Source organism: Dreissena polymorpha, chromosome 5 (assembly GCF_020536995.1).
Source record: "Dreissena polymorpha isolate Duluth1 chromosome 5, UMN_Dpol_1.0, whole genome shotgun sequence".
NCBI classification, from domain to species: domain Eukaryota; kingdom Metazoa; phylum Mollusca; class Bivalvia; order Myida; family Dreissenidae; genus Dreissena; species Dreissena polymorpha.
The window spans coordinates 113,161,068-113,179,695 of NC_068359.1; the positions used below are offsets into that span (position 1 = coordinate 113,161,068).

Genomic DNA, 18,628 nt, shown 5'->3' on the forward strand with positions numbered 1-18,628 from the left:
ATTAAATTTATTCAAATACGCTGCACCCGATATGAAGGTTAATTATAAAACAAACTATCTTAAAGAAAAAGACACTTCAGTATCAGCGCTCACTTGGTCATATAATGAGAAATAACTGGTTAAATACTGATGTTCATATTTATTCGTTGCCTTTCAATGTTTCATCGTAAACCGTAAAAACTGAAATCAAACAATAAAATATTCTTAATACAACTCGTACGACCTATACTTACAATAAAGTATTATAAAAAAGACTGAATATACAAATTGAAAAGCTAGATGGCGTAAAGTGTTATTCAAATTCAAACCCTTGTTAAGCAGTGACAAACCAACCTCACATGACTGTACGTTCTTTGAATGCAATAGTACCGTAACACTATTTATATTGCAAACAAGTAGTAGTTTAGAGCATTAAGACCACCAATCTTAATTAGTACAAATTATAAAAGACAAGACTATATTATGCACAAAACCAAAGAAACAGTATCATAGATCTGTCACAGCGAAAACAGTATTAATGGTATACATAGCATTTGAATTAAGCTCGTAAAACATGGGAGTTAATTCTGCTGATTTGAAACTTTGGTTCAACAACATTTGTCTCGCTTGAAAATGCACTTTAAGAAAATACATGCAGATTCGTTATGCAAAGCCCTCGTGAATATCCCTTGTATATGCACATTAAAATAAAACATATGCTATATCTAATATGTCCAAAACACACGTATTTCACCTAAACATCATTAGAAATTCAACAATCAACACTTTGGTAACAGTAAAAAACAATGCAATTATACAGACAATAGAAGTCGTAAATAAACGCAGAAAATCATCATCTACAGTTTTCATAAGATCTTGACAGTTTATATGCAAGTGCATTACTATGTATATACCTCGATACTCGACCAAGCTGGCTCAAATTGTCTTTCTTTGAAAATTAAAATTTAGGTTTTTTGTGTGTTGCTCTAACTTACCTTTAAGGTTCATGTAGAGGCTTCAGTTTGAAAAATTTGGGATCCCTAGTATTGAACTCAAATTTGACTTGAAAAAAAAACGAAGCGTGCCGCATTGAAAATGTTTACATATTTGCCTTAAAGGATGGTTTTCCTTCAAACTGCTACCAATTTTGTGCAGCAAAATTTCATACCATCGACAAAATCAATCAAAATACAAAGCGATTTTAACAAAAAATAGACACTATTTTCAAAATTCTGAATGGTGTTTATTCAATGTATTTCGGCGGAAAATTATATAACTAGTTAATAATATCAACATTAATGAGGGCAAGTTACGCTTAAATATTAAAAAAAAATACATATCTAGAAATATCAAAACTCGAACACATGTCATTTCATGACGATGGGGGCAGCCATTTTTAGATTAATAAAATTGAAAGAAACATGCTAAAAACTCACTAATCGCCTAATTGACATTCCAAACGGTTGATGATGACAAATGCATTGGATTGAAATATTTCCGTTGATGTTTGCAAACTGCATGATCAGACCTCATAAACACTCCAAAACAATAACTTTGTAAGAAGCATTTCACCAATGTTTACAATTGTTGTCGAATCACATGTACTTGTATTATTGCGCACAAAATAGTACGCTTACAGACTGACAGAAAGATCGATACGAAACTCCGTTCAATTCATCACGGTATACTATTGTATTGATAATATATAATAATAATTCGCTTCAACAACCTTAATGTAAAAATAATTCTTTTAAACGTAGTTTTTAACAACGAAAGTGAAAACAACGGAAGTCGGATGGATATTATGTGAGATGCACTTCCGCTCCAGAAAAACAATACAAATACACTAAAAAAAGACGTGTGGGGGAAAATTTTCAGCTGGAAAATATTTGAAATGGGGTTAGTGATTATATCTCTGTGTGATCATTTCTGTTATTAAGCGCGATCTCTTCCTGATTAATGTTAACAGTTGTTTTACTAGTCGCGACCCAACTGTCAAAATAAATTACTGATTTTTAAATGGTCGCTTTAGCGACCGTCTAATGTGCTTGATGTAAAATTCAGGTCGATACGGCCTGGGTATGATTAGCCCAATTCCCGCTTACACTACGCGCGAAGAAAGAGTTGTATAATTTATGCAAGAGGTTTGAGTTCTCCAATTATGTTTATTCACAAATGGAAACATTATATTAATATCGTGTTAAATGCAATAGTTTCGAATGGTGTTTTATAGAAAAGAATAAAAAAAACAATGATCGTATTGCACGTGTCGCGGAGGAGATTGTTTATGAATGATTAAAATAGTCCACTTTCTGCTGCGTCTGCGTGACGTAGTATTTTCGCTCATCTCATTCATAAATCTGAGGCTGGCGATAAACAAAGGGGAGTCCGGGTGAGAATTTCGCACTAGTATAAGGTTACGCTTGTTTATATTCACAGGTCTCAATTAATAACACGTTGACCACGAGTTCAACAATTATTACCGGGATACGATAGACAACATAAAAATGATTCATTATCGCTGAAACTGTTAAAAAAAAATTAAATATAACAAGAATATTCTCTAAAAAATGTAGTCTCGCTGTTTTGAAATAAGGTTTGGAGTTTTGGTTTCTAAATAACTTAATTAAAAACAAAAGTTTAATTATAGTGTTTTTTACTTTTAGTCGCATATTTACCGCATTATAATGTGTGTTATAATAGGCAAACCATACATTAGTAAAATTCAATCTGCCTTCGCACATAGAAGGAATGGGTCAATTAGGTGCTGCGTTTCCTTTGTTTACTTCAGTTAGAGGTCAATTCTTTACGTAAAAGCAATCACAAGGCCCCGGCTTCAGAGGAATTGCGGAGCGTTCTTACATAATTAAAGTCGTAGTCGCATGGTATTTGCGTTTAGCGTCCTATTTGGTCACGTGGTTCTTTTTCGCGGGTGTTTTGGCATTCATGATATGAGGCTATTAATAGATGCGCCTGTCGATAAACAAAGGAAAGTTTACGGGCGATAATAACGCAATAGGTTACGCTCTCACATACAACTCAATGACGTAGTACAGGTCGTAAATTGAGAGATTTGGGAAAAAGTTGACGCTTATTTATATTCTCAATTTATAAAACGTTGAACATAAGTTCAACAATAACTTCAGCGATACGATAGACTAAAAAAAATCATAATCGCTTAACCCGAATATAACAAATAATTTATAATAATAATACGAATGACCTGTTTCATAACCTCGTTGAAGCTACTACATCGGGTATTTCTGGAAAGCGTTCTTGGTTCTCAACACATAGCGGCGATCTTTTGTATTTACGGGTGCTAGCAACGCAATAGTAGAAGCTTAGTAGAAGGTTTAGCTTGTTTATATTCACAGTTCTCAATACATTGACAGTTGGATATGAGTTCATCAATTACTCAGGCATACTATAGGCAACCTCGAAAATGCTTTATAATCGCTAAAACCGAAAACAACTAAATATATTATATTAAATATATTTATAACAATTTTAAAAATGTAGTCGGCGTATACGCCGACTTTGAAATAAAGTTAGCAATTTACTTTTCTAAATAATTGAATACAATTAAACAAAAGTTAAACTATTGTGTTGTGTTTTTCACTTGTAAGATGCATATTCACCGCATGAAATGTGTGTTAGCATTGTCAAACCACACATTAGTGTGAGTAAATAAAAAATATACTACGGGAGAGCACTTCATATGTGTCCTCATATGCCTTGTTATGAGTATCTTTCTTCATTATCGAAATATATCGTATGTTTATATTTGAGTTAAACGCAGTTTTCTTTCGTCACATTTAAATCACACGCCAACAGCGCCGTCATGCGAAAATGGGTCTTATGCGTTTCGGCAAGCGTTTGTTAAACCCAACATGTGCTCTTGCGCAGTCAGGCCATAGGCGACGCTGTTCGCTTTAAAATCACTCAATATGTTATGTTTCTCCTTACCAGAAGGAGGGATAGCTGAGTGGGCTATTTATATGATGGGCGCATATGGAATAAGACCCATTTTCGCATGACGAGGGTCATTACAAATCTCATTGCGAATTGAAAATCCCACATTTAAAAACAATGCTTTTTGATACAAAATTGAATTCAAAATAGCAAACTTGTTAATAATGGCAGCCTATCGACGCATTAAGGAATGATTTCCAGACGTGCTGACCAAGTACGGCAAACATTGTGGTATGATAATAAACGATTTTCTCTTATCGTGACACTATACTATTTCGCTAATGATTGTTTTCTCATCTTGGAGGCGAAATTGAAATTCTGCGAGATGGATTGTAACGCGTAATTGTAACAGGGCCACAATTTGTGTCGTTTGAGCATACAGAGAGTAGTCCGGAATTCCTTACACTGAACAGTGCTACATCCTTTGAATTGAGCACATACGCAGTGATGTAGCAAAAATTCAGAGGTTGTATCTCGAATCAGCTTATTAAATATTCGAAAATATTCATGCGTGTCTGTTGGCGTTATGTAAAAGTCACTAAGATGAAAACAGCTTCGCCTAAAAGCGCATTAGTGCTCTATACTATGTTTATGTTAGCGTTGTTGACACCGTGTGAACTGCTCGGGTAACAAGTAAAGCATAAACAGCAATGTTTATATACTTTTATTCCTCCATATACAAGATACGAAGATTATTGTATATTTTGAATTTGTATATGGTGTCAAAAATCAAAAGTTTTGTACACGGAACTTTCATTATGAATTTTTATTCTTGGTGAGATAGTCATTTGATATTAGAAAAAATATTCCTTTAATATGATGGTGACTGCAAATTTTCTTTATATTAAGTTCTCATTACCATTTTCATCATACTTTCTTTGCTTTCAGAACTTCCAAAAAAGCATGCTGTTTTTATTTTGTCTTAGTTATTTCTATGAAATAATAAGGATGATAAAAAGTGCACACAAAACTCGACCCGTGCGCTATGACACACACTTTTTAAAGCTGAATGGCGTGTGTTCATTTCAAACTTGCGATTGATTTTGAAAAATGAATTGCGTGTTAAATAATGCAATAGCGAACATCTTCAGTGCCTTCAGCGCTTTGATTCAGGTATGTGTATACACATACCAAGTTTTCTTACTACTTCACGTGATTTCGACCGATTTGTTATGCACGTTTTTTCTACGGAGCACAGCGAGTGCCACGCTTTCAAAATGGGTAGAAGGAATCGATATACAAATGTATAAGATTCGGTTTGCCAAAAGGAACACATTATTCAAAACGGTACAAGGACAGTAGTTGTTCGGGAAGGAAGAAAGAAAAACGAGAGCGCCGATGGCGTTAAAAGCATAGGTGCAAGATACAGGGAAGAATGGCGTCACGTGGTATAATGTAGTTCGATATCGCCATCCGCGAATTTCTCAAATCAATAATTTCAAACAATTACCGACTATTTAAATAGATAATCTTTCCATTTACATCAGTGTTTGAAACGCTTATTAAAAATAATTACCCAAGCCTTTCAAAATTTAAGCACGGACAGATCTGTATCGATTCTTTTCTCTATTCTTTTCACAAATGAAAATAGACGCTCACCTATTCGTCTGCGTCAAGAATTTGTCGTAAAACTTGTGGTAAGCGTTAGATGCAGACGTGCACAACAGATTGAGTTCTGAATACAGATTTCTGAATGCAGATTTTTATAGAAACTCCTCACAGCAGTTACTTCCCTTGCTTCGCCCGGTCAGTAACTTCTAGTATAAGGGAGGCCACTGCGTAGGAGATTGAGATTTATAGTGCAGATAGAATTGTTTTACGAACGAAATTTGTTTTAGGTTATAAGAAGATTTTTTGACATAAAACGGTCTTAGAAAAATTCACTAAAAACGGTGTCAGCAATATTCTTGGAAGAAAACGTTAGAAAAACGTTTCCAAAAAAAAAATGTAAGAATGACCATATACTAAATTAAATAGATATTTCGTCTGATTTTTGATCAGGTTAGGCTTCATAAAGGGCAACCGATGGATGTGGATTTTCGAAATGTGGTATATACCATAAGCATAGGTGCGTAAACGCACCTATGCTAAAAACATGATACCTAGCTGTGTATTTCTATGTAAAACTATGATTTCTAGAGTCGTCTGCACAAAACTCATAAAATCTTGTTATTGATGAGCAATATCTCCTTTTATCACAATGATTTCTACCCAGCCAAACCTATTTCTTTTTATTTATTTACAAATGTATATGTCGTCCGCAATTTCTTTCAATTTAAGATGGTTTAAAATTTTCCATTTGGTTAAAGCAAAATTGTTAAGCCCGTGAAATAGAATGGTGACTCGTATTATCCACCATACCTGGATTTTTAAAAAGTAGTTCAGTTTAGTTATTTTTAGAACTTTGATTAAGAAAAATATTCAAAAAAAATGCAGTTGAATAATAATTCATTTGTTGTTTTCTGACAATAATGTTCTGTGAAATGTTGCTAACTTGACCTTGTATATGTATATAGCTTTGTATTTATTCAACTTACGGTAGTGCATATCCTTCCTAACTTTAGATTGAGATTTTGTAAATTAGTGTAAAAATGTATTGGTTTTAAACAAAACTATGAATTAAGCAAACAAATATTGAATGTAAAAAAAATGTGTTTATGTTATTCTATCCGTCTTTACCTTTAAAATGATATAGTTTGACCATATTGTACCACATTGAATGAAGAAAACCAAATCAAAGTTTTAATGAATTTTATCCCTTCCATGAACCTAAAATGGCTGAAATACCGCATGTAAAAACAATAAAAGCGCATGCGCATAATAAACGGTTACATTCCACTAAACTAGTTGCATCAAAGACACTCACATTCAGTAAATCAACCGTGGTGGGATAGAGAATGCAACGCGGCTAAACAAACGAAGTACGCAGCATTAAGAAGATTTCGGTTAAGTAATGATATATCGGACTATCAATACTATATATCACTCCGAAGAGGGTTTAAAAATATGTGCTCTGCCAAAAAACAAGCGTATCAAACGACGAAACGGAACGAATTAGTTTATCGCGTACTAAACCAGAGTTGTTCTGGAAAATAATAAAAGGTAATAACAAGAAGAACAACAAAGTTTCTTGTAATATAGCTCCATTAGCATGGTACGATTATTTTTAACCACGAAATATCGCCCTTGTGAAGGTAGCCCAAAACGCAATATATCGTGTTAAATACACGACGCACGAAGCGATATTCGATATTTTGCGCGACAGTCGCGGCGACACGCGATATTTGTACTGCTCAAATATCGCTGTAATAATATTACCTGTCGACTGTCGCGTTTTCAAAAAATCAGGGGAGACAAAAAAGGGATATTTTTTCGTCGTCAAAGCATGTGCATCATTTCGTATATATATCTTTTGATATACATGTAATATTATTTTATAATAATATTTATGTCTGATCAGCAATTAAAATGTATATTATTTATAAAGCAAGCTATTCGCTTCTTATACTTCAATCTGGCCATAAATAAAAATTTAATTTTACATAAATATTTTATATAAACGTATATTTGATGATAAGAAAATCGCTTGGAATAACGATTTTGAATATAACACTGAGTTCCCTAGGTTAAGTTATTAGTTGTTTGATTCTACGGTTCAACGTGCATTACGTGCTTTTTGTTTAAAAACTTTAATTCATATTAGACATGCACAAAAATAACAGTGTGAACTTTATCAAAATATAATTATATAATAGTCATTTATATTATATCTGGAACCCTGATAAGCAATATAAAACAAACGTTTTGCGCCCTTCAAAAGCGTTTTTGTTAGCCAATATAAATATTATAAAATTGTATAGTATGCAGTTTTATTTTTGCCGATACTTTATTTGATAAAGCATTATAAAAGGTTTTTAAAAAGATAAAACAATACCAGCAACAAAAATGCCGTCCAGTTAATGTATCTATAGACTGGACATTAAATTTGCTCGTCAATAATCTGGATAATATATAAATGATGATTACACATGTACTGAAAAGAAATCTCGTTTCATATTGATGTCTTATTTGAAGTTAAACGTTATCTACAAATCTGCAATCCTATTGGATGTAATACAGATTATAATGATATATTATCTTAAAATTGATAGAAATTTTACTCCATTGTTCAAATTTCTGAATAGTTTTAAACCTATATTCTTGTCAGTATATATCAAAATTATTATGAAAATTAATTAATTTGTACTCGGTTTACTAATGCTAGAATAATATTTTATAAGTGTGTCGAGGGCAGCCATATTGATAATAAATGGTAAAAAATTACTGTAACACCGTATAAAAAACGCGACAGTCGACAGGCGATATTATTACAGGATATTTGAACAGCACAACATTGTCGCGCAAAATGTCGTGCGTCGCCGCGACTGTCGCGAAAATATCGAGTATCGCTTCGTGCGTCGTGTGTCGCGGTCTGAAATTAGACCGCGATACACGAGATTCGGATAATATGGGCGATTGTTTTAAAATAAAATATCTTGCGTCGCCGCGACTGACGCGCAAAATATCGTGCGTAACTTCGTGTTTCGTGCGTCGCCGTTTGAACGCAAGACACGACACACGAAGCGATACACGATATTTTGCGCGACAGTCGCGGCGACGCACGATATTTTGCGCGACAGTCGCGGCGACGCACAATATTTTGCTCGACATTCGCGGCGACGCACGATATTTTGCGCGACAGTCGCGGCGACGCACGATATATTAAACACGATATATCGCCTTTGTGCTACCTACACAAGGGCGATATTTCGTGGTACATGCTCGGGCGTCGCTTCGTGTATCGCGCAAAATGCGTCGCCGCGACTGTCGCGCAGAATATCGTGCGTCGCCGCGACTGTCGCGCAAAATATCGTGTATCGCTTCGTGTGTCGTGTGTCGCCCTTGGTGAAAGAAGGGCGAGATTATAGATGGCACTATCCGGATTCCGTATTTAAACGATACAGAATGACGATTTGCTTGCTGCCGCGCTTTGTCGCAATGCACGAAACGGATGAAAATATGAGGACCAGGGTGGTATCAAATGATACGCAATGAGAGAGCCTCTGAGAGAAAGACTACTGACATATATTAATCTGAATATTTAGAATATTTTGCTTTTAATTAGTAAAGTATTCGAAATTACTAAAAAAAATGTATTGCTTGCACTGATGACATAGAAAATATGATACTGATGATGATGATAATATTGATTATGATGATATTACAGATAATTATCAAAATTATTATGAATGTGGTAAAGTTCATACATCCGCAACAGCTGCAGTAATGCGCTTTAGCTAATATATATGTATTAACTAACGCCCTTGTAAGGCCAACAACACAACTTAAAGTATGAACATATCATACTCAACACGTCAAGATACTATAGGTTAGCAAGACAAGATAAGACAAAAGTTTATTTATTGTAAATAAAGGCCATTAATCACATACAATTTATGAGATGTGATACATCAATGTTTAACATCAATTTTGTTCTACGTCTTTCTTTTTCATTATTTCTTTTACAAAATCATGCTATGCTTTTTAGTGGGGTTTTATATCACAAATTTATATAAGATTGCAAAATGTTTGGAAATTGCATTCGCCATTGTACCAAGAAAAGATATACATTTGCCTTTCTTGGTTAAATTTTGGACATTTACAGATACACGAAACTCACATTCAATACACATATTATTAAAATAGACTTAACAATATGCACATAATCGGTGTTCTCTAGAAATTCCTAAATGTCAACCCGTTTCAATGGCTAGTATATGACCTGAACAACGGAAAATCTAACAATTTACTCTCGAAAATAAAGTTACATTCTGGTACTCTGGGTTACATACTAGAGTTAAAGTGTTTGTAGGTATCACATCTTGATGAATTTCCTAGAGTTTCAAGCCAGTGCTGTGTTTTACAATCAATCAATTTGGGCTTAAATGACATAAAGAATAATAACACATTTCCTACCTCTTGACTTATCCAAACAAAACCAAATCCATAACGGTACAAAATATTTTTTACAGATGTCACCCAATTAGTGCTTCCGATTTCGTCGTGCCGCTTTAACATAATATAACAATTTCTAGGGTATCGATCCTTTGTCATACTAATTAATTTACACCAATATTGAATTCATTTAACATGAAGTTCTATACAAAGCGGTACTCTACCACATCCTCCTAGTACAATGCTATCATTTACAGATTTATTTACACTAAATTAATATTTAAAATACTCGATTTGTATTGATTCAAGAATGTCTGAGAATTCTTTCCATATATCTCGGAACAATATGTAAGTATAAGTTTGACCATTGAATCAAACAATTTCGAATATTCCGTATATGAAAAACATCCAAAGTTTCTTTGGTAGGATTTAAAAGCAAAAATAGATTTTCGGGCCTGAGCTGCTAGTTTTTCTTTCGCTTTCCTCCATGATAGTTTAGGCGTAAAAAGAAGATCCATATATTTATATACAGATGTTACATTTAACGGATTATTTATATAGACCCAATGTTCGTATGATCTTATCGGACCTCCGTTTCTAAAAACAATAATTTCCGTCTTTTGTCCATGTATTGTCATACCAGTATGTTCAAAAGATTCCGATATAGAGTTCAATTGTGATTGTAGCTCGATCGCAGCATCAGCGCAGCTCGCAAGGTCATTGGCAAAAAGAATGCAAAGTATGTCTGAAATGTCTTCGGTGATTAAAATCCCCCTATGACCTTAAGATTTTAGAAAGGTAAACAACTCGTTAGTGTATAAATTAAAGGGAAAAAATAATCCGGGTCAGCGAATTCCCCTTTTAGGGAATAAATTATCTGGGGTCCGATAAGACACCTTGGTGGGCAATAAATAATCTGTCCGATGATACACCTTGGTGTGGAATAAATAATGTGGGGTCCGAGAAGACACCTTGGTGGTAAATAAATAATCTGAGGTTCGAGAATTATCCTTGTAGGGAATAAATAAGCTGGGGCCCGAAAAATATCATTGTAGGGAATTTATAATCTGGGGCCCGAGAAGTTATCTTGTAGGAAATTAATAATCTGGGGCTCGACAAGTATTGTTGTATGGAATTAATAATCTGGAGCCCGAAAAGTATCCTTGTAGGGAATTAATAATTTGGGGCCCCAGAAGTATCCTTGCATGGGATTAATAATCTGGGGCCCCAGAAGTATCCTTGCATGGAATTAACAATCTGGGGCCCGAGAAGTATCCTTTTAGGGAATTAATAATCTGGGACCCGAGAAGTATCCGTGTAGGAAATTAATAATCTGGGGCCCGAGAAGTATCCTTGTACGGAATAAATAATCTGGGGCCCGAGAAGTACCCTTTAGGGACTTAGTAATCTGGGGTCCGAGAATTTCTCTTGTAGGTGATAATTTATATGAGGTCCGAGAAAACCAATTGTAATGAATACTGATATGGGGTCCGAGCAGTCTCCTTAGTGTGGAACTCCGGGAAGTCTCATATTTCTGAAATGAACACTCTGCTGAGTCCCGGCGTTCCACACAAAGGAGACTGCTCGGACCCAATGAGTGTTGAATGAATATACTTCCACATATTTTTGTAATCGTATGAATGACAGATCGTGGTTCATGTATATTTCCAGACTGCGATGAAATCCTTGCTTCCGGTTCCTACAAAGAGGCGGGAGCGTACCGGATCTACCTAAACCAGTCGGAACACATAGTGGTGAGTGTAGTCATGATACTTTGTGTTCTTTACGTAACAGTGCCTTTAAAGTTTAAAGACGTGTTTTATCAGAAATAAGCGATTTGGGTGTGCTAGTGTAAGGTGTATTAAGACATATGTTTTGAAACGACTACTTTTACCCTAGCATTCCACGAGTCAGTAGTCAACATCTACATCTACATCTACATGATACTGCTATACAATCGTATTAACGATTATCAGAAGCAGGCGCGTTGTCAGAAAATAGCTGTTAATCGTATGTTAAGTGCAATTAACTAGGTGCAGATAAAAAGATAAAATAAGCTACAAGACTAAGATAAAAGGTTAAAATCAGAGTAGACTTAGAACTGGTGGAAAGGATGCAGCTGCCCAGTAAAGATACCTAAACTGGGATTAGCTTGTAAGGACACAGGCAGGCCATTCCACAAACGAACGTGGGAAAAATGAATTGGAGTGATACTGTGTCCTTGAGTATGGTACAAGGTAGTTCAGGTTTCTGGTGGGTGTTAGGTGGTGATGGTCAACCCACACATAATTATTTTGGATTTTGTATAATAGGATGACATTACTGATGTTTCGACGCTGTTCTAAAGTTTGCCATTGGATTTTTTTTAGCATTTGGGAGACACTTCTGGTGTAATTGTAGTCATTACAGACATACCTGGCAGCTGATCTTTGGACTTGTTCGATTTTATAGATTAGATATTTTTGCCAAGGATGCCAAACAGTGGAGCAGTATTCTAACTGGGGCCTTACATAAGTTTTGTAGGCAGTCTCTTTAACATTTTTTATTTGAAGTTTTGATATTTCTTTTGATGAATCTGAATGAATTGCTGGCCTTAGATGTTATATTGTTTATGTGATTGGTCCATGACAGGTCGTTACTTATGGTGACACCTAAATATTTTGCAGCCTCTGTGGTCTTAAGTTCTATGCCATGAAGTTTGTATGGAAAAAGGGCTGGATGTTTCTTAGAATTTCACATTTGCCGGGGTTAAATTCCATGGACCAATCGGATTCCCAGTTTTCAAGATTAAAGAGATCATTTTGGATGGTTTGTGCATCTGGGTGGATGTAACTGTTAGATAAACTGGTATCATCTGCGAAGAGTCTAGCCTTGCTCTTAACACTGTCAGGGAGGTCGTTTATGTATGAGAGAAATAGGCAAGGTCCGAGGACCGAGCTTAGGGGGACGCCAGATAAAACCGGAAGGTTGTTAGAGTTATGGCCCTCGACGGCAACCTGCTGGGTACGCCCGTAAAGGAATGACCTGATCCAACTTATGGTCTCGGTGTTTATGCCTAGTCTATGTAATTTTAGAAGAAGTTTGTGATGGTCGACTTTATCAAAAGCTTTGCTGAAGTCCATGACTATGATATCAGTTTGTTGACCTTGTTCTAGATTGTCATAGACTTCCTGGGAAAAACTAATGAGCTGGGTTTCACAGCTGTGTTTTGACCTGAAACCGTGTTCGAATGGACTTAAGATATGGTGTTCATCATAAAAAGACATGATATTTGAGACTAGTGTGCTCCATAAGCTTAGAGGCAATACAGGTTAGGGAAATAGGTCTGTTGTTACAGGGTATACATTTAGGGCCCTTCTTGTACACGGGAGCGATGACTGCATGCTTCCAGTCATTGGGGACAATACGTGATTTAAGAGAAATTCTGAAGATATGGGTCAGGACAGGGGTTATTTCATGGTAAAGTTCCTTTAATAACCTTGGAGAGATCTGGTTGGGTCCTGAGGCTTTACTGGGGTTTAAACCTTTAAGGAGTTTCCGTACTCCATCCTCGGTGATAGTGATATTTTGCATCTTTGGATGATTTTGTGGGGTGAGAATTTGTTTACAGGACTGAGAGAGACTTAGAGGCTGTGGGCGAGAGAAGACTGACTCAAACTGTTTGTTTAATATGTTTGCCTTAGTCTTTGGATCCGTAAAAGTTTGACCTTCACTCTTGAGGGAGGCTACTCCACAATTTTCTGTTTTATTTGACTTGACGAAAGAATAAAATTTCTTATTTACCCCTGGTTGTGAGTCATTTGAGAAAATAACCTTGTCAAATACAACCAGTAGGAGTTTCTAATTTGCTTTTGGATTTGGCCTCTAAGCTTCTTAAATTTCTGTAGTAGGTCAGGTGAGTTGGTTGTTGTCTTCTTAAGTTTGGAGTACAATCGATTAAGTTTTCTAATTTGGCGTAGGATGGAAGGATTTATCCAGGGCAGGTCACGACGTACCTTAGTTTGTTTTGATGGGATATGGATGGAGCTTAGACGCGTAAGCTCATTCTTAAAGGACAACCAAGCAGAGTTTGGGTCAGAGTAATTAAAGGCTAGAAAGGATTTTGCGTATTTATTAAAGTCATTTTTGAGAATTGACCAATCAGCTTTCCTATAACTTTTGACTTCTCTGACAGTTTGTAGGGGACGGCCTCTATTAACCTTCATCTCATGAAATACAATGTCGTGATCTGATGAGCCCAGTGGGGGCAATGTAGTGGTGCTATGGACTTGACCGGGCGTATTTGTGAAGAAAAGATCTAGGGTGTTATTGCCTCTAGTGGGGGAAGTGACCATTTGTTGGAGATTTAGGTCTAATAGATTTTCCAGTTGGGAGATATAGATATTCCTATGCCTGCAGCCTTCTATAATGGATTCTGTTGTCCAAATTATACTGGGCATGTTGAAGTCACCCAAGATCCAGATTGAGCTATTCCTGGGAATCTTTCTTACCGTTGACCATAAATCATTAAGGGACTCCTCATCGTTCTCGAGAGGTTTGTAAAAGGAAGAGATATATATGTCTCTGATACCTTTAAGGGAGACCTTTGCCCACATTGCATTACTATTAAAGTTAAGGTCGGGTTGTTCCTGGCTGGTGATGGAGCGGGAGATAGCTAACAGGGTCCCTCCTCCTTGGCTGTTTAACCTGTCATCCCTGTACACATTAAAGTTAAGATGATCCGGAAAGATTTCAGAGGAATTTATTTCGGGTTTAAGCCATGTTTCTGTGAGACACAGGATGTCTGGCTTGGTCTGGGAGATTACCTGTTGCACTTCTGGCATCTTATTTTTGACTGAGCGGCAATTTATATTTAAGATGGTGAGGCGTTCCAAAGTTTTGGAGGCCTGGGGGGTTTAACTTTTTTATTCTTAGCATTGGTTGTTGATGTGGCAACTGGCCTTGTTCTAGGGCTTGGATGGCTAGTGTCAAGCATATGACCGCTAGTTTTAGAGCTTTCTTCTGAGCTTAGGGAATGCAGAAGAGAATATATGGTATTTTCACTCAGGCTATTTAGGGGTTCAGATAGGGGTAGCGAAAAGTTTGAGCTGCCACATTTAGTACAGTGCCAAATAAAACGAGAGTCGGACAGGCAGAAGTAAGTTGTATCTCCTATCCCTTGACAATGATCATGATACCAGACGTTACATTGGTCACAGGCATATAGAAGTTCTCCTTATGTTATCAATATTGATTTGTATGAACACATAACAAGAAATAAAAGTATATATAACTTTCATTGTAATCAAGATCGTGATTTTTTTTTACATCAGAATGTAAACCAAAACAATTTCATACAAATCAAGTTACATGGTTTCTTTTCTACCTAACAGTTTTTCAATGGCGCGAGAGCTTTAATTGATGGCTAATGTTGGTGACTTTTTACAGGTATTCTGTGATTTTGGGCTGGGCTTCGCCAACTACGTGATTTCTATTCAGAGGTACGGTCGGGTGAGTTTTGTGCAGAACTACTACAACTATGAGCGGGGCTTCGGGAACGTTGTTGGAGGTGACGGTTGGCTCGGTCTACGGAACATCAAGGCTCTAACAGACGCCGGTACGTGTTACACGAAGTTGAATAGTGAAATTATTAACTACAATGTTTGTATAGAGCCTGGAACGTAATTAAAATATCTATAAAGAATTTGTTAATAAGGCTCTTAAAGACGCATATAATTGTTACACGTTCTTGTAGAGTATATGTCTAAAATATCTTGCTCGGGTAGTCAACTGAATGTGTTAAACATAGCTGTCCTACTGAAACTCAAACAAAAGGGTTAAGAAGACAACGGTACGTGTTTAACATAGTTGTCCCTTTGAAACTCAAATAAAGGATAAAAAGACACCGGTACGTGTTAAAAGGAACTCTTTGGTTCTTACAGACGCCGATACGTATTACACAAAGGTATAGAGAAATAGCTTTTGCAATCGCCGGTAATTAGCACTAGTAGTTGTATATTAGAATTTGTAAGACCAGGTTGTTACAGATATCGATGAGTGTTACACGTAGTTATTAAGTGGAACTCTTTAATTCAAAGATATAAAAGACTCTTACTGATGCGTGTTACAAAAAAATGTTAAGACAAGAACGCTTTGATGAAATTTTCTAACTGTCATTGGTACATTTAAGTCGTAGTTGAAGAGTACAATCTACCTGTGAATGCTCGAACAGACACCGGGACGCATAACACGTAAATTGTAGTTGTTAAATGTTATTCAAGGCCATCAAATGATGACCATACAAGTCGAAGGCACTATTTACACGTAGTTGTAGAGAAACTACACAAATTAATTTAGCCTCTAACAAAAGTAAGTGTTACACGTTGTTTTATATTAGATATAGTAGGCTGTAACGACAAAACGGGACTACCAATGTCACTAGTCGGAGAACGTGGTACATGTTAAAGGGAAATATCTATTAAAATGTTATGACATGCGTTGTGTTGGCATATGCTAAATACATGCTTTGAAATGTTCTGTTGACTACAGGTAACAACGTGCTAATAGTGACGATGCAGGACTGCAACAATATGATTCAAACACTCGTCTGGAACCACTTCTCGCTTGGCTCCCCCGAGTCGCAATATCGTCTGTATGTCAACGGTTACGCTTCCAGTAACATGCTCCTTAAAGACCTGTGTAAAAACAACGGCAGGCCTTTCTCGACTTTCGATAGACCGGATGCAGACAACTGCGCTCTGCAGTTGCGCACCGGTTGGTGGTACAACTACTGCACGGACACATTACCTACTGGGAAATACGACCTATGCGGTCCCTACACACCCCCGGGTGGATTCTATGACGGTCTGTTCTACAATGACTGGCTCGGTCGGGGCTACTCACTGAAGTACTTCCGCATGGTGCTTGCCCATTTCTAGGAGACGACCCATCTGCGACCCATCCGCTGTCGCTTAATTTGTTTTTGTTTCCACTGTTGTTTATGGTATTTTCTTTTTTTCCGTTTTCTGACTTAAAAAATATATATACTTACAAATATAATTTTACCAGAAAACACACTTTGTATTGCATTTGTAAACAGAGCGATTTCGGGACGGATTCTCAAGAAAAATCTTTATTAAGTACACATTTACCATATATAATGTGTGTGCGGTCGAATATCATTGAGCGTTTTGCGATGAACGATCTCAAAGTAAAGCATATATGTGAAAAATCAAACAACTCACCTCTTTTGGTTCCGTTTTGACAGTTTTCCTGTCAATTTATTTATCCCCTGATAGATAACTTATGATTTTAAGCGAATTCCTATTGAGGATTCCTAAGTTAGTTTACCGGGGTGAACGCATGCAAACAACGGCGCAGGTGTTGTACTGAATGGCTTGTCTAAAAAATACGTAAACAATATAAAACATATCAAACATATTTAATCATAAACTCATACAACCCTTACTAATCGAAACACATCGTTGTACATCTTTTCAATTAAAAAGAAATATAGAAACATATAGCGCAATATTCAGTACACATCTTCGTACAGTATTTCAATCGCCACTTCACATATTTTCAATACTCCGCACACCTACGTTGATATTAAAACCTAACTCAGAACGTATTTATTCAGTATCCAAACTACATTTAACAAGATGGATGTTTCAAATTTTGCTCGAATTCAAATTAGGTAGTGTTTTATATTGGCATCTAGAAACAGTTGCTAAGCTTTGTTGACATCCGCGAATAAGTGAAAGAAGTTCTGTCAGATAAGGGGGCGCATTCCCAATTGAGCAGTTGAACATGAATGTTAGAATTTTAAACGTGATTCGTGCTTTGAACAGGTAGCAAATGGAGTTCGTAAATAGATTGTTTAGAGCTGTCAGATTTTCCACGGTTGAGGATAAGTTTTGCACACATGTTTTGAATTCGTTGCATTTTCTGGATTTCACTTTGCGACATTCCATAAAGGATAACGTTACAATAGTCAAGATGTGATATGACTAGGGATAGCACGAGAATTTCAGTTGCTTGCCTGGTGAGGTACTTTCTGATGTTTTTGATTTTCAGATAATTTAGCATTGCTGTTTGGTATTTGCGCTTCACATGATGTTAACAGCTTGATTAGCAAATCATTTACTAAATAATTATTTTCAGGAGCTCTATAAAAATCATTAAAAATTAGTATGAATCACGCTTATAAATATATAATACATTGAATATGTTACGTTGACGGGTAATCTATTTACACATTTTAACAAATGTTGTTTTTTAATTGAAAGTCCTGGTGAACATATCTTGCAAATTTGTTTGTTCGGTTATTTTCAGACTTAATGCATTCAAAAAGTATGCACATTTCTTTTTTTCCAATAATATTTGTCTTATTTCTGCTGCATAGTGATTCTCATCTTCGAATATATTTCAACTATAACTAAGCATTTAAGTTAGTGGAATTGTAACGGGTATGTGCAATTTTCGTAATTCAACGTTTACTCGTCAATAATAAAATTGCACATTTCCAATCACAAAGCATTAAATGAGTGTTAGCCCTAGTTTAATTATTAAGCTCAGACTCTAAATTTAGTTAAAATTCCAGCGTATATCTTTTAATTTCTTTGGAAGAATAAACGGTACACTTCGATCTATCACCAAGCGCAGAAAGCGCGTTCGAGAAACTTTGAAAGTAAGCAAAGAATGA

The 18,628-nt window shown here is 36.0% G+C and overlaps 1 protein-coding gene across 1 annotated transcript; it reads left to right on the top strand.

The window, feature by feature from the left end:
* Window positions 1-11,585: 11,585 nt before the first annotated feature.
* Window positions 11,586-16,862, top strand: LOC127831553 (fibrinogen-like protein 1). The gene is made up of 3 exons (XM_052356534.1): window positions 11,586-11,699; window positions 15,373-15,541; window positions 16,474-16,862. Exons 1-3 carry the CDS (start codon window positions 11,586-11,588, stop codon window positions 16,860-16,862), a joined length of 672 nt encoding a protein of 223 aa, XP_052212494.1.
* The last annotated feature ends 1,766 nt before the right edge of the window (window positions 16,863-18,628 follow it).

What these genes read in the sequence shown, in the direction of transcription:
- LOC127831553 (XM_052356534.1), top strand. Translation starts at nt 11,586, where the DNA reads ATGACAGATCGTGGTTCATGTATATTTCCAGACTGCGATGAAATCCTT. An exon ending in ACCAGTCGGAACACATAGTG is followed by an intron (nt 11,700 to 15,372) that starts GTGAGTGTAGTC and finishes GACTTTTTACAG; the next exon opens with GTATTCTGTGATTTTGGGCT. An exon ending in CAAGGCTCTAACAGACGCCG is followed by an intron (nt 15,542 to 16,473) that starts GTACGTGTTACA and finishes TGTTGACTACAG; the next exon opens with GTAACAACGTGCTAATAGTG.